General features: G+C 41.5%; 1 protein-coding gene across 1 annotated transcript in view; it reads right to left on the minus strand.

Moving 5' to 3' along the window:
• Positions 1-774: 774 nt before the first annotated feature.
• CDCP2 (CUB domain containing protein 2) overlaps positions 775-14,789 on the minus strand; it is an 18,782-nt gene continuing 4,767 nt past the window's right edge. Inside the window, exons 3-6 of the mRNA XM_018563996.1 lie at positions 10,279-10,614; positions 8,533-8,886; positions 3,459-3,637; positions 775-1,089 (exon numbers count right to left, since the gene is read on the minus strand). Of these exons, the coding sequence (XP_018419498.1) occupies positions 775-1,089; positions 3,459-3,637; positions 8,533-8,886; positions 10,279-10,614 (1,184 nt within the window). The remainder of the gene's footprint in view (positions 1,090-3,458; positions 3,638-8,532; positions 8,887-10,278; positions 10,615-14,789) is intronic.

Raw genomic sequence — 14,789 nt, forward strand, 5'->3', positions numbered from 1 at the left:
AGACCTCCTAAAACCAATGCTTACTGTGGAACTGGAAATATTATTTTAAAATTATCTGAACTACCTTAACTAAACTGAGCAAGACTTCCGGAGTTTGTCCTCTTGGTGAGTTCCTAGATTTCCTTAAAAGTCTACTGTTTGTCTGGATTTGTCTTCAATAAAGTTAATCTTGCATATATAAACATATGATAAATAATAATAATCCAGTCTCCAAAGGATGTCTACACATGACTTTAGTCTGTAGGACGTGTCTCCTGGGAGACCCTGAACAAGGGTGTATACAGCATGGAGACTTCAACTTTTGGTATGGCCCAACATCCTGCAATGCATACATCCCTATTGGCTATTGACTTGTGCACAGGTGATGCTGTTTGAGGACGTGCTAGAGTTTCAGTTTGGAGCTCAAACCAAAGGTCTTCGTGTTGAGTACACCCAGGGTCTCCTGGAGAGCAAAGGAGATTCCTTCAATGGAAATAAAAGGATGTGCAGGTGCTTTTGATGCCGTCACTTAGGGATTTGTATTAGTTTTTACTTTTTTTTTTTTTTAACATGATCAGTTGACTTTCAATGTTAAGCAGTGAAGAAGACTGCATTATTAAGTTGTCATCTTTTGGATGTAATGTTTGTCAGACTTTCCTTTCCGAATAACCAAGATGGACTGTCTCTTCGTTAGCTGTAGAAGCTTAGCTTTTCTCTGATAGCACCCGATTCTTCCAGACCTGCTTTGTAACCATTGTTGTAGTGATTATACTGATCATTGTAAGAGGTATATGGTCACAGTAGAACCAGCCCCACCACTGCAATAAGCATGAGGACTCCAGCCAATATACAGATGCTGATGAAGACCACGTCACTGCTATCCTGCCCCCGATCACTGCTCTCTGATGCTTCTGCCTCTGGCAGCTGGGACTGGTCAGTATTCTCCACTAGTCCATGAAGCTGAGCCGGGTCTAAACCAGACAGGATATGTACAGAGGCTTCCTTCCTCTTGGGTTCACACTGCACCTCGTATTGATGAATGTCCTCCTGAGCACCCAGAGAGAAATCTATATACAGTGTGCTCACAATGACTGAGGTGTTGTTCCTTTTCTGCAGGAAAAGCAGAGAGAGAGATCACTACAAATAAAATAGGTTTTCTTTTATGTTGTAAGAGTACATTATGGAGCATGCAATGCATCAGAATCAGATGTACTGCTAAATATCAAGGTGGTGTCCTCAAAGAGCTTCTCTAAAAAGGAGTTTAAGTCTAAATCCTGCCAGAACTAATTTTTAGTTGTCGGTAAAGTAGGGAAAGTTATAATTTCTGTCAGCTTTTCATTGCTGCCTGCTTCACTGTGAGATTTCTTCTCACTTCCTGTCCTTGTGACACCATTTGTAAGTAATGCAAGGAATATGGATCACTAGGCCAGGAATACTCACACAGGAATGAACACTTTTCAGAAGTTCTTACCGTTCCCCACTCTACTAAAAATGTTTTTGTTGCTGCCTCTGTCCATGTTAGAGAGATTTCGTATTATTATCTGTCTCCCTGACCCCAGGAGTGATGGGAACACTCTCAAAGGGGGACTGGCAACAAACATCTGACAGAGGCTCTAAACATACATCACTCTGTCAAAAAAAATAAGTTATAGCTGGAGTTTTGTTTTAAACTCTTTCCACTGAATCACAGATGAGGGCCGTTGAGTGACTATGTTTATAACAGCCTGAGGACTACATTGAGTCTGAACTCTCATAAGAGATCAGTTGTGCTGGCAGGGGCCAGTTGTTAGAGGAGGTGCAGTCACCTATGTCTATTAGACATGTGCACTGCCAAAAAATTTGTTTTGTTTCGTTTTAAATTCGGATTTGTGTTATTTCGTTTTTTGGGATTCGGGTGTGAAAGTCAATTCGGATTCGGACGAAATTCGGTAGCGGTTGGTCGAACGTTCGTTTCGTTTTCTGTTCTTATTCATTTCTTATTTGGTTCGTTCGTTCGTGACATTTGAGGGGGAAAAATATTTTTCTCCTTCTCTAATGTCACTTTGCTCCAACGAACGAAACGAATAAGAAACGAATAAGAACCTAAAACGAAACGAACGTTCGAACTACCGCTACCGAATTTCGGAAATGGAAATTCGGATTCGTTTGCATTCGTTATGTCTGTAATTCGGAATGTCCGAATTTCCGAAAATTCGTCCGAATTTCGATTCGGAACGAAACGAATCGCACATGTCTAATGTCTATCTCAGTATGGCTGCTTTCAGAGCTGTGTTCAGACTTGACAGAGCCCATAGCTATCCGATAAACAATGGTGCACTGTTGTAAAGTCGCAGCATATCCTCTCCTGTTATAACATCAGCATTGTAATAGGAATACATACTGGAATTGTTATTGATAATACAATCAAAGCTTATTGAAAAAATCCCTTTTATGCAGTGAGTGTTGTCTTCTGTCTGCCCATCATTTTCACCAACTTCCTGGATTCCCAGTGTGCTTTGCTTCCCTTTCCCTGATGCTTATTGTGATGTAATGTTCATTTCTCAAGACTACATATCCAATCATGCATTGCTTCCAGAAAGCAATGATAATGTTACATTGTTTAGACATTGAGTTATAGCTCAGATATCAGTCTTAGAGTTGTAACACAATGAAGTGCATATTCACACTGCTGAGTGAAATTGTGTCAGTGCATTGAGGAAGTACATCCTATGGGCATAGTTAATAAGTACATTTACAAACTTCTAGATGGATATGGTTATTAGGAGAGGGATTGAACTTCACAGAGATTCAATATAGACATTTAGATTTAGTTTTAGTTTTTTGACCATACATACCCTTTAAATAATTGTAATTCTTTCCTTGGAACACTGTTTAACTAGATCTGTATTGTTGCTCCATGCTATATTACTACACAATACATATTTTTGCAGGTATATGCCTCAAAGTGCAGCAACCAATCCTAAATGACTTTTAAGTCATGGCTCCTTGGTAATAGCTTTCCATGTTAAAGTTTTGCTTATACTTTATAAAGTAAATCTCGGCTTGCAGAAATATTATTTTTGCTTACCTGCTCCTGAAAATACTAACTGCATGGCTGTCATATTAACCCTCTCAGCTCTGAGTTACTAGCTTGGAGCACTCGATTGGCATATTTGCTTCAGGTCAGTTACTCAAAGCCATTACATTAGCATGGCAGACAACCAACGAGCATTTCCAGGAGCAGGTCAGCCCCATTTATCTATGCACACAAGGTTCCTTTAACTTCATGGACCTTATCTCTCTTAAGGGCTGTATTGCTGTTCCGGGTCTACCCCTTATGTTGAGCGATTGGAGGAATCCAAGGCATTCATTCATTCCATCAGATGTTTGATGAATAGGAAAGTATGCAGCGGCTACCACTGGGTAATGTAGGACACCTATAGCAATGCAACTCTTTTTTCTTTTTTAACACAGCTCAACATTGTTAATAAGTTGCTTACCTTCGGTTCCGTCCCACATGTATCAAAGCGGGCATAGATCTTGAAGTTATTGCCGGAGAGTTGAGCGGCACAGGCTGGTGTACCCAGGTAGATGTGGTTTCTCTCCAGCCGAGGGACAGACTGGCTTGGAATCTGGATGTGGAAGTCAGTACGGGTGCAGCTGATGTTGACTGGGACAACTGACCAGAAGATACAAAAATAATAAGTCAATGTACAACTGCCCTATATGTATGGAGCCATCACTATCTAAAATGTAACCTTAAAGCTAACATTTTAAGATCAGAACCAGATCAGAAGGGTACCACTCTTTGTTACTTTAGTGGAGAGAGAGCTCTGGAGTAGACACCCAACTTTAAGGCAGATCTCTACTTAAAACTGAACTCGAGGCAGATATTAAAGCCACAAAATAATACAGCTCTGTACTCACTAAATGTACTTTTTAAATGCAAGCAATGTAAGTAATTACATTTGACTTGGTATCAGCCTCTTGCAACCCCCTGTACAGCAGAGTCCAGACTGGGAAAGGAAGGTCCAGTCATGTGAGCTGCATGCAAACGTGCTGACAAGGAACAGGCTGATTTGAGGAGAAAGCAGAAAGTTGACCTTCTCATGGTACTGCTGCTCTTTCACTGTCCAGTCAGCAGGTCGAGGGCGGGAAATAGCAACAGTGTATTCCTTTACTGTAACATAAAAAGGATTTTAAGTTGAAAACTAGCAGGGCTATTCACAAAAGGATGAAGGGTTTGGAGAAGGCAGGAGCAGTGAACAATCTAGGACACAATTCTCCAATTCAGCTCACTTTCCAGCTCAGCTATGTTGTCCTATATTGTTCACTTCTCCTAACTCTTCATCCTTTTGTGAATAGGGCTGTGGGTTTTTCTTTGCTTTAGATAATGTGGGAAGGGCTTGGAACCTCTTTTGGACATTTACTGCTGTATGTGTTCTCATTGGTGGGATTTTCCTCACTTCCTGTCCCAGACTGAAACAGTAATGAGTTTAAATATTCACAAATAGATAAAAAGCAGACAGAGGCCCCCACACTGCATAAAAAGTGATTATATGACTGTCTGTGACTATGGGGGACATTTCATAATGTTTTCAGGACCAGGTGACACAGGTCGCCGAAACAGGACATGGACACAGAATAAAGACCTGGTAGAGGTTCTAACCTTTCCCACTACTATTCAAAACTAAAGAAAAAGTTATGGCTAGTCTGCTACTCCTTGTAAAACCATGTTAAAGGATTTGCAAAGTCCCAGCATATCCTCTCCTGTTATAACATCAGCATTGTAATAGGAATACATTGAGTTGTTTTTGATAATGCAAATAAATCTTACTTGAAGAAATCCCTTTTATGGAGTGAGTGCTGCATTCCGTCTGCCCATTACTTTCACCAACTTCCTGGATTCCCAATGTGCTTTGTATCTCTTTTCCTGCTGCTTAGTGTCATGCAATCTCCATTTCTGAAGACTACATAGCTCATCATGCATTGCTTCCAGCAAGCAATGATAATGTTACATTGTTCAGACTCGATTTGTAGTTCAGATGGTAGGATTAGGTATAGTGGTGACACAAGAAAATGCATATTCACAGGGCTGAGTGCATTGAGGAAGTCCATCTTTTTTTTAAACAAAATTTTTTATTCTGTTATTGCGGACAACCCATGTCGGGTAAAACCACAACTTACCAAGATATTCAATACAAATAATACGAGGTTCTCTCAAAACTACCTCGACAGTTGCACCAGAAATAACATCTTTCCAACTTTTACAACATTCCCGTGCTGGTTGCCCCCATATCCATATACTGTAATCTACTCGTATATACTATAACAATGCTCTATCCTATTTAGAAACCTCAGTTTGGGCTTCATAGCACCTCCAGTGGCCCCAACGTTCCCGACAATTTGTTTTTCAGAAAGGAAGTCCATCTTATGGGCCTCTGCATTAAGTGTGTTTGCAAACGTCTAGATGGATATGATTAGGAGTGGGAGAGAACGCATGGAAATTCAATATAGAAATACAGAATTTCAGTTTTTCACCATAGATACCCATGTACAGACATTTTATTCATCAGAGCTGCTTTTTTTCATGAAAGGAGTCAATGCGAATGTAAAACCAGCAGAAGGCAGGTTGAAGCCTTTTAGAAGTATCTCAAGCTGAACCCAAGCTGAAGGCACCTGCACTAGGTAGTGTGAAATTCCAGGCACTGAATGTCACAGGAATGACACTGGTTATTCAGAAAAGCAAAGACTGGCTTGTCAGTCATATGGGTTCTGCTCTCCACTTCCAATCAATGGCCATGATATACTCAGGTGACAGGTACTCTTTTATTATAAAACAGCAAGAAGGGTTAATTCACAGTGCCAGCATTATTGTTGCAAGTAACAACATTGCGGCTGAGTCTGTAATTCTTCTAGTAAATCAATAAGAGATGAGGAAGGCTTCTTATTCCGAGTACATTAGAAAACCATTAAGAGGTTTTCCTATATACAAAAAGAGCATTACAGCAAAAGAGAGCGAAACTGAATCCCCTGGCCACGCCAGACAGATTGTAAATCACTGGAAATTGCATTTCCTTTGCTTTCCTGCTTCCTTATTTAGGACCTCTCATGTCTCGGAATAATTTAATTGCACCAAGTCTCATAACTTGTGTCTGAAATCAGCACTAGAAGCTGGAGAGGACCCATCCCTCTACTGCTTGATAGAAGTGGAACACCATTAATACGGTGCTGTCAGCTGCTGCTTATCTCTGCGTAATTCATGTCACGGAACTCGGCAATGGCCTGCCGCTTTTACAATGTTTATTTGCAGTTTTCTAAAATGATCTGGGATGTTTAAGGGTCAGCTGTACTTGAGGTGGCCATACACTGTGAGAATATTCTCACTCAGCCCGATGGGGGCTGTAGAAGGGCTTTAAGACAAGCCATCCCTGACCTCTCTAGCTGCATTTAATGTGAAGTTATTCATTCTCAAAGATCTTCACAATCACAACAAAAACTCTGAAAGCTTAGAAACACCGGCTGTGTGTTAACATTAGATCTGCTCTCATAGAAAACCACAGTGCTTGCCTTGTGAACTTTGAAAATTATTTCTTCATAGTGCTAATAGGTATAGAGACGAATGAGGGCTTGTTTTAGGGAACCTGCACATGGTTGCCTGGCGTGGGACAATATAACATTCCAGCACATTCAGTTGTTTAGGAGCCACAGGTGCTGCGTACAGCTACCCATAGAAACCAATAGCTGTATGTAGCTGTGCGTGGGTATAGGCCAGTATTGCATAAACACGTTGCATGTGCGACTGCGAATGCAGACTGTGATTCTACGGGCTTGTACACCTATGAGCATGCACGTGTCCACAGAAGTAACGGTGTATACCCACATACAGCCATTGATTTCTATGGGCAGCTGTATGAAGGACTCCTGCATACGTAAATACGCTCGTATTTTAAGTTGTACAGCCCCAGACCGGCAGGTGCATGAACACTTACAGTGCTTTTACTGTTTGTTCAGAATATGTAAGAGTGAGCATAGTCTGGGCACAGGTTCACTTTAAGCTTGCATACCTTTTCCTGTCTACTGCACAGTATTCCTATTGACCAGTAGGGCTGTGCATCATAGTAAAGGCCCAATAAGAGTGCATGGGGGCGAAGATGAGTGACAAACTCAGACATTTCTCAGTGTAGTCGCTTTGCCTGTTAGAACAACCTAAAATTCCACCAGGGCAAGAGTGTTTGGATGGCTGCTCCAGGTATGTACAAGTGCCTTCATTTCATAGATATAGCTGTCCCCCACCTCCTTATCCCCCCTGACAGGGTCTTTTAAGGATGGAGTGATTGCTAAGTTTTCTCCCCCTAGTGGCTATTTTTCATATCTCTACATTTATTGCAATAACAAAAACATGGAAGAGCAAGTCTGAAAAAAATGTGAGTCACATCAAAAATTACTTTAAAGGAGAACTATAGGGTCAGTGTTTTTCCCCATAGTTCTCCTTAGGGTAACAGGAGGACACAAACTAGCGTCCTCCCGTTACCCTAAACATGCAATTATAACCAAAAATGTGTGCTCAATGAAAATACATGATACTTTCCATTTAAAAAGGTTTTCACCTTCCTAGAAAGCCTCTACACCGGCCACAACCACCACTGTTGTTCAGCAGGGGTATCAATCTGCTGTGTTAGCTTTTAGTAGTTCCACAGAAGATGGAGTGTTGAAGTTGCCTCCCCCTGGCTTACACATAGAGGTGATTGGTTGAAACTGGGCATGGTTTGCGTGGATTGCCTGAGACCCGTCCTGACTTGAGATTGGAAGACGCTGGGAGATACAAGGGCCACTACCAATAGACATGATCATTGCTTAATCTTGCCAAAAAAATGGTTTGCATCAGGTGTGTCAGTGGGCATTCTGCAGCATCTGCAAGCTCTTTTCTCCGACCACTATTGGGGAGAAATAACCTAATAGGCTTCCTAGGCTTAAACATGCATGCTCAGCCTAATACCTTTGCATACAGAATGATCACAGAGCATTTGGAACATTTAACCATCATGTCATGTCTATGACTAGCCCTATAATGACTCATCACAGCAATACAGGATAGAGACCCATAGAAAGATTATTATATGGTTTCTTCAGTCTCTAGGCTCCGTCTATTACCTGTGTCACCCTACAACACTAACAATAATGCATCCTATTTCCCTTCATAGTCATCCAAAAGTGGTGCCTGTACTGAGTATGTCCAAAATCCTTTGCCATATTCTACGGCTGTGTGGATAAACGATTACACTGCTTGACAGTATCGGGCCCTCTGTGCTGCTGGGCCCTATAGATGTTACACTGTCTTTTGTGGCCATAATATGCATTGCCTATTAGGTTGGCCTGGAGAGAAGAATCACCTCTGCTGCTCATTAATATATCATAATCTTCCTTTAACTTTTCTGCCGTGGGAAGTGGAAAAGCTGCAGTAAGTACTTTTAGCATCTGAGAGTATTTCCGCTGTCCCATTTATAAATGAGACCCAATAACATCCAGGTACAAATGCTAGGTAATGCAAATGTATTGGTGCTGTGTACTTACCACCAATGTAAAACACAGAGAAGCCCTTGCTGGCTGTATCTCTATCCGTCACAAGAACCAGTAGTAGATTATTCTTGCTAGACATGATTGGTGAAGGGATCTCGGTCCCGCACCATTTCCCAAGAAGCTTGTTGCCTTCATTTTGCCCATCGTAAACTGCCACATAGTCATAATCACACTCTTCCGTCAGGCTGTTCCTCTCCTCCAGCTCCAGGTCTCGGAAGAACATCTTAATACGGAATCCCGGGGGTAACTGGATGTTCCACTGACAGATAATATTATTGGGGTACATTTCTGGATAGCGAGGGCTGGTGATATTGCCCTTCACTGCTTTGAACACATCCTGACATTCCCCTGTGGGATGAGAAAAGGTGAGGACAATGGATCAGGACCATTCTGAGAGTAAGGGCAGATTATGCTCATCATGTCACTATTTTTTTTGAACCGTTATATGGACATCAAAATTTGTCATACTCTGGAGTCTTATATCAAACGGCTCAGTCTTGGGTGCCTCATGTTACTGTTTACCTATATATACTATGAATGTCACAATGCATTTAATGTAGGTTGTAATTATCAGGTAGGGCTCCCCCATGCTTCTGTCACACCTTCCTGCAGTGCACAGTCTCTGGTAATGGTTGTGGACATGGTAAGTACTTTTCTTTGTGCCCGGTGACCTTTCTAAATGCTAACCCTTAGATGGCCAGCACTTTTGTGCTACTAACCAGAGGTTCACTACCTGGTCAGCCACTTAACACCAGTTATATATACAGTATATTGAACACACAGCTGTACTACATATACATGAACTGTTGTAATTGCTAAAGTCTTGAGATCCAGAAACATCTGCCATACAGTACAGCAAAGTTGGGGACCTAAATTTTCTCAGATGCAGTTAAGAAATGCAACTTGGTCATCAGCCTACACCACATGCACCAAACGTTCACTGCAAGGAAATATTCCAGATCCATGTGTTTTAAATGGCTTTAACTGCTTTATAAATATACCCCACAGTAAACCATTCAACTTTACACAATTATCAGCTTCCACTGTTGATGTCTGGCCCTCCTCCTCTCAAATTCCATGCCCCTGGTTCCCAACCTGCAGCCTTTTGATACTTGCTGTGCAGCCCTTGCAGACCTCAATAGTGGAAGTGGGAGCATTGATACGCAAAGGGGCTCTAATGGCCTGTGAGCTCTTGCAGTCTCATGTAACAAATCTCCAGTCCCTAACTGTCTCCTGCACTGTGTTTCCAGTCTTCATCAAACTGTATAGTGTTGTCAGTCTCTAATCATCTCCTGTAGTATGTCTGCAATCTCTGTTAGTCTTCTGTAGCATTAAATATACTGAATACCATGTGCAGCCCATTGCTGCTTTCGGCCGCAGTTGAGTCCCCCTATTCCTCATATTCCACTCTATCCCCTCCTTTTAGTTATCAAAAGTGAAAAGCAAGTGATTTTCTCTGTCTGATTGGAAGGGCATTATGGTGGAAGGATGTGAACCAAGAATACTATGGTCCCTATTGTCAAAATACAGTGCACAGGTTTTTGAGATACATTGGTGCTGTGAAGGAAAAGTGTAAAAATGTAAAGGCCTGTTCTGTGGACCTGGGGCCATTTTGAAATGTAAGGTATGTCAAGGATTTCAGTTTTAGGTGAACACATTACCAATTACCAAATGTGTAAACTGGATCAAATACTAACAAAATCTAATTTAAAATCAGAGTGAACAGAAGAAACGTCATACCCGATGAAAAGTAAGCCTTGAAGCCCCTGGCTCCTATATTGAAGTCAGATTTGAAGATCACGTGCAGCTCATTGGAGGAGGATGTGATGTCTGGTGGCTTGGTGGTACCACAGTAATGGCGGACTTGTTCTTCGGGTCCGCTGCCATCAAGGACAGCCACATAATCAAAGTTACATTCCTGGCTTTCCAGCTGGAAATCCGTGAATACCAGGCGGATGTTGGTGTGAGGGGTGGCCCGGATCAGCCAATGGCACTCTGCACTGTTGGGGTAATGGTCAGGGTAGTCAGGGCTGGTAATAATTCCAGAAAGGCCAGTGAGCACTCCACCACAGATATCTACATGACAATAGTATAAAGCAAACACAAACCATCAATCACTGCAATATGTAACATCAAGGGGAAAAAAACTAAGCCACACCTATAATCTGACAAAGCCCTGCCCAAAAAATCCTTACATGGACAAAACCACTCCCAGTTTTTGTAGCTCCATCTCTTTATAAGCTCAGTAGTTTATCTTTTCAAAATGGCAATATTTGGTAGGTATAGGAAATAAAATATAATTTGAAATCAACATATATTGTGTAGATATATTTTACATGTGAATATGTGTCCAAAGAATACTATATCTAAAGCCAAAACATTGGGTCCAAATGCTGGGTTGAGTTGAGAAGCTCTGTTTTGTTTTTATTGATGTCTGTACACCAACTAACAACTCCTCCCTCCCTTCCTCAAAAGGGCACCTGGTGGGAGATCCACAATTCTATAGTTGTCACCAGAAGGAGTATAGAGGAGAAATGTTGCAATAAGTAAACCTGCTCTGGTGACAACTGTCTAAGAGGGGATTTCTATTATTTTGAAGAGATTTCCACTCACTCTTTTTTTTCTGGGATAGGAAGTCAATGGAAAGCTCTCCAATGGGACACAAACATCAAGAAAAAATCATTCTTTACTTGAAGATAAAAAAAAGAGTTGGCTTTAGATGGGCTGTAAGAGATCCAAAGGGAAGGCATAATTGAGTTCAATTTAGAATGTGTTAATGCTTTTGATTAGGAAGCACAGCAACATAATTTGTGGGTTAATGCAGCAGATACAACTGAGACATCTCTTTGCAAGCTGAGCTCTAATACATTTCTAAATGAATGCAGCACATAAGACCTATGTACATTATCCAGTTAATTTCTAAAGCCAATGCAGAAAAGTTTCAGTGATCAGTTACTATAGGATTTATGAACACATGATGAACATCTGGGAAAGATAACATTATTGATCATTGAAATCTTCCTACATACATACATTGAACATGTTGTTGACATGTCAGACATTATCTGTGAAATGGAAATCATTAATTGTATAGGAGGTTAACTAAAATAAAATAGACTTGGTAAAACACAAAGAATGGGGTCCTGATGGAAACATCTCAACTCGCCCCTTGGAATAGAATGTTGGGAGCATACTTGGGTTACTCACAAATAAAACTTCCAGATAGATAGTTCTAGCTGTAAAGGTTTTCAGCTAAACTTCGGTAGATAAAAGAAAAACCCAATTTAAAGTATATCTAAAGCCAAAACATTTTTTTCATTTGGATAGAGTAGGAAATGGTTAAAACCCTGGTCATTTTTCCCCCCAATTGTATCCTCTTTCTTCAAAGTGAGAAAATCCACTCTAACAATTGTTATGGGAATGAGTGTCCCCATTTAGAAGATTTCCACGTTATTCCTGTTCTGGTGGCAATTCAAAATGTTGGATTCTGTCTTATTTTCAGTCCCAACTATAATAGCCACCAGGGCAAAGGTTTTGGCTTTAGATATCATTAAATGTATTTTTACATACAAATAACATAAGTACCTAAATCTATCTTTGTATTAGACTGGAATGAGATGGGCAAACAAAAGGAGCCAATGTGCAGCATGCATATATACGCTGACAGGGAAAATTATGACATGTAGGATAACAGGGTGGCCAGACTTGATGCATTATTAGTGTGGACAGAAGAAACGTCATACCCGATGAAAAGTATGCCTTGAAGCCCCTGGCTCCTATATTGAAGTCAGATTTGAAGATCACGTGCAGCTCATTGGAGGAGGATGTGATGTCTGGTGGCTTGGTGGTACCACAGTAATGGCGGACTTGTTCTTCGGGTCCGCTGCCATCAAGGACAGCCACATAATCAAAGTTACATTCCTGGCTTTCCAGCTGGAAATCTGTGAACACCAGGCGGATGTTGGTGTGAGGGGCGGCCTGAATCAGCCAATGGCACTCCAAAACATTTTTTCATTTTGGATAGAGTAGGAAATGGTTAAAACCCTGGTCCTTTTTTTCCCCCAATTGTATCCTCTCTCTTCAAAGTGAGAAAATCCACTCTAACAATTGTTATGGGAATGAGTGTCCCAATTAGAAGTTTTCCCCGTTATTCCTGTTCTGGTGGCAATTCAAAATTTTGTGTTATTGTGTTTGTGTTATTAATGTGTTTCCACCCCCTTTCTGAGTTTGGGACATGACACCAGTAACAGAGAAAGTGGAATCACCTTCATGGCTGTGCCGTCTGACTTTGTAAAATGATGGCTTTTTACAGGATGTACTATACACCAGTGGTTCTGGATGTACAGATGTCTACAAGGGGCAAAATGGAATGATTTGCATGGCTTCGGCTACTTACCCATAAGCAGAGATTGAGCTCCTTCATTTTCTGTATTGTGCTGGAAGTGAGGACGTGTAAATACTTTCTGTTGTAAGAAGGCAAAGCCCCACCTCAAGGTACCTCAGAGGTGGGCTTTTTGGTTAACTTTTGTACCTCCTTGTCACAAACATAATGGTTGTACTGTTCCCCTTTTATTAAATTAGAAGCCACTTAGATTATGTTTGCTGTTTACTAGGGCTGAGTTCCAGGGAGTTTTGTGTTGGATCATGGCCTTGCAAAGACTCTCGGCACCAGAATAATTGATATCGGTAACAGAAATCTTTGTAGCCACTTTCCATTGCACTAACAATCTTTTTACATGTGTTTTTCGCTATCCTACAGTAACTGAAATATCAATACACATTCCTATTTACTGTTCCTGGAAGCATTATTTCAGTATTAGCTGGCAGCGTCCTCTGTATTTAAAAAAATATGATTTTTGCAGTAAATAAAGTAATTGATATCTAGTGCCTCTTTACACATAAATGTTAATGTTACTGTATTTATGCATTTAAAGTAGAAATCCTATTCTTTCCTGTGTGGCTGGTTTACATCTATGTGCTCTAGTTTAGACAACTATAAGAGACCATTCACACCGTGTGTGATAAAACCCAACTTGCAGCTCCATTTTACCCTAAGGGTGCTCTCCCTCTCCTCTAAAGGTTCCCAAGAGTGTTTTCTATGGTATTATTTTGTTATACTTTTATAAAGTCTTCTGGCCGGTCACATGACCGGGTCCTCTTTGCCTCTTCTCTGGCCTGGGAACTCCTTACTGATGCAGAGAGTGATACTGATATGATGATGCCAGCACTGCTGTCTAAACCAGTACATGGTGTAGCCTCAAATCGAACCTTATGGCTGATGGCGGCCACCAGAAATCCTAAAAGGTATCTTCATTACACCAGGAAGGGCAGCTGTTTAGACACAACCTCATTAGCCCCGCCACTGGCTGTGCAGACACGCTTCACTTTCAGGTTCGGGTCATCCAGCTAGCAGCATGCGAGCGCATGAAGAAGGCAGTTTAACCCCTGAAATGCATTAGCTATTGTCCACCATCACTTGCAGAAGGGCTTCTTTGTCTTCTTTGTTCCATACTTGGGTTATTGATTTCGGAATTGTTTGCTTATGTTATCTGGACTGAACATGTGGGTTGAACAGACCTATGATTTATACACTCTATTTTAATAAATGGAGTCACACGAGGAGAAGGCGCTGTTTATTTTATCTCTTACCAGTACATGGTGAATGAAGGGTACCCCATCAGGGGGTGGGCTCATGACACCCTACATTCACATGTCCCAGACTTCTGGGCTGAGTGATGCTGTGCATGATTTAACCTGGAAGACTGAAGACATCTTGTGGTGGAGAAAAGGTACTGCGGGGGACAGGTCTGGATTTAATGAAACATTGACAGGGCTATTCACAAAAGGGTGAAGGGTTTGGAGAAGGTCAGTGAAGTGACCAATCTAGGACAACATAGCTGATTTGGAAACATTCTCCAATTCAGCTCACTTTGCAGTTCAGCTATGTTGTCCTAGATCAGTGGTCTCAAAGTACCAGCCCGCGAGCCGGTGCTATGTGGCCCGCAGCCAACACACAAGTCAGGTACGTGGTCACGGACCGTGTACCCACTTGCGGGAGCAGCTACACGATCTGCATCTCTGTCGGATGCAGACCGCAGAGTTGCTTCTGTGCCGGCACTTGGATTGATTAGTAAGGTCTGCAGCAGATCTTACCAATCAATCACCAGTGATCATGCCTCCTCACAGCCTCCTCCCTGCAAAAAGGTAAGCAGGAGAGGGGGCTCTGTATTTTATTTTACATGTGGGTATGT

This window comes from Nanorana parkeri, unplaced genomic scaffold, assembly GCF_000935625.1.
Source record: "Nanorana parkeri isolate BGI_ZX_2015 unplaced genomic scaffold, ASM93562v1 scaffold715, whole genome shotgun sequence".
Taxonomy (NCBI): domain Eukaryota; kingdom Metazoa; phylum Chordata; class Amphibia; order Anura; family Dicroglossidae; genus Nanorana; species Nanorana parkeri.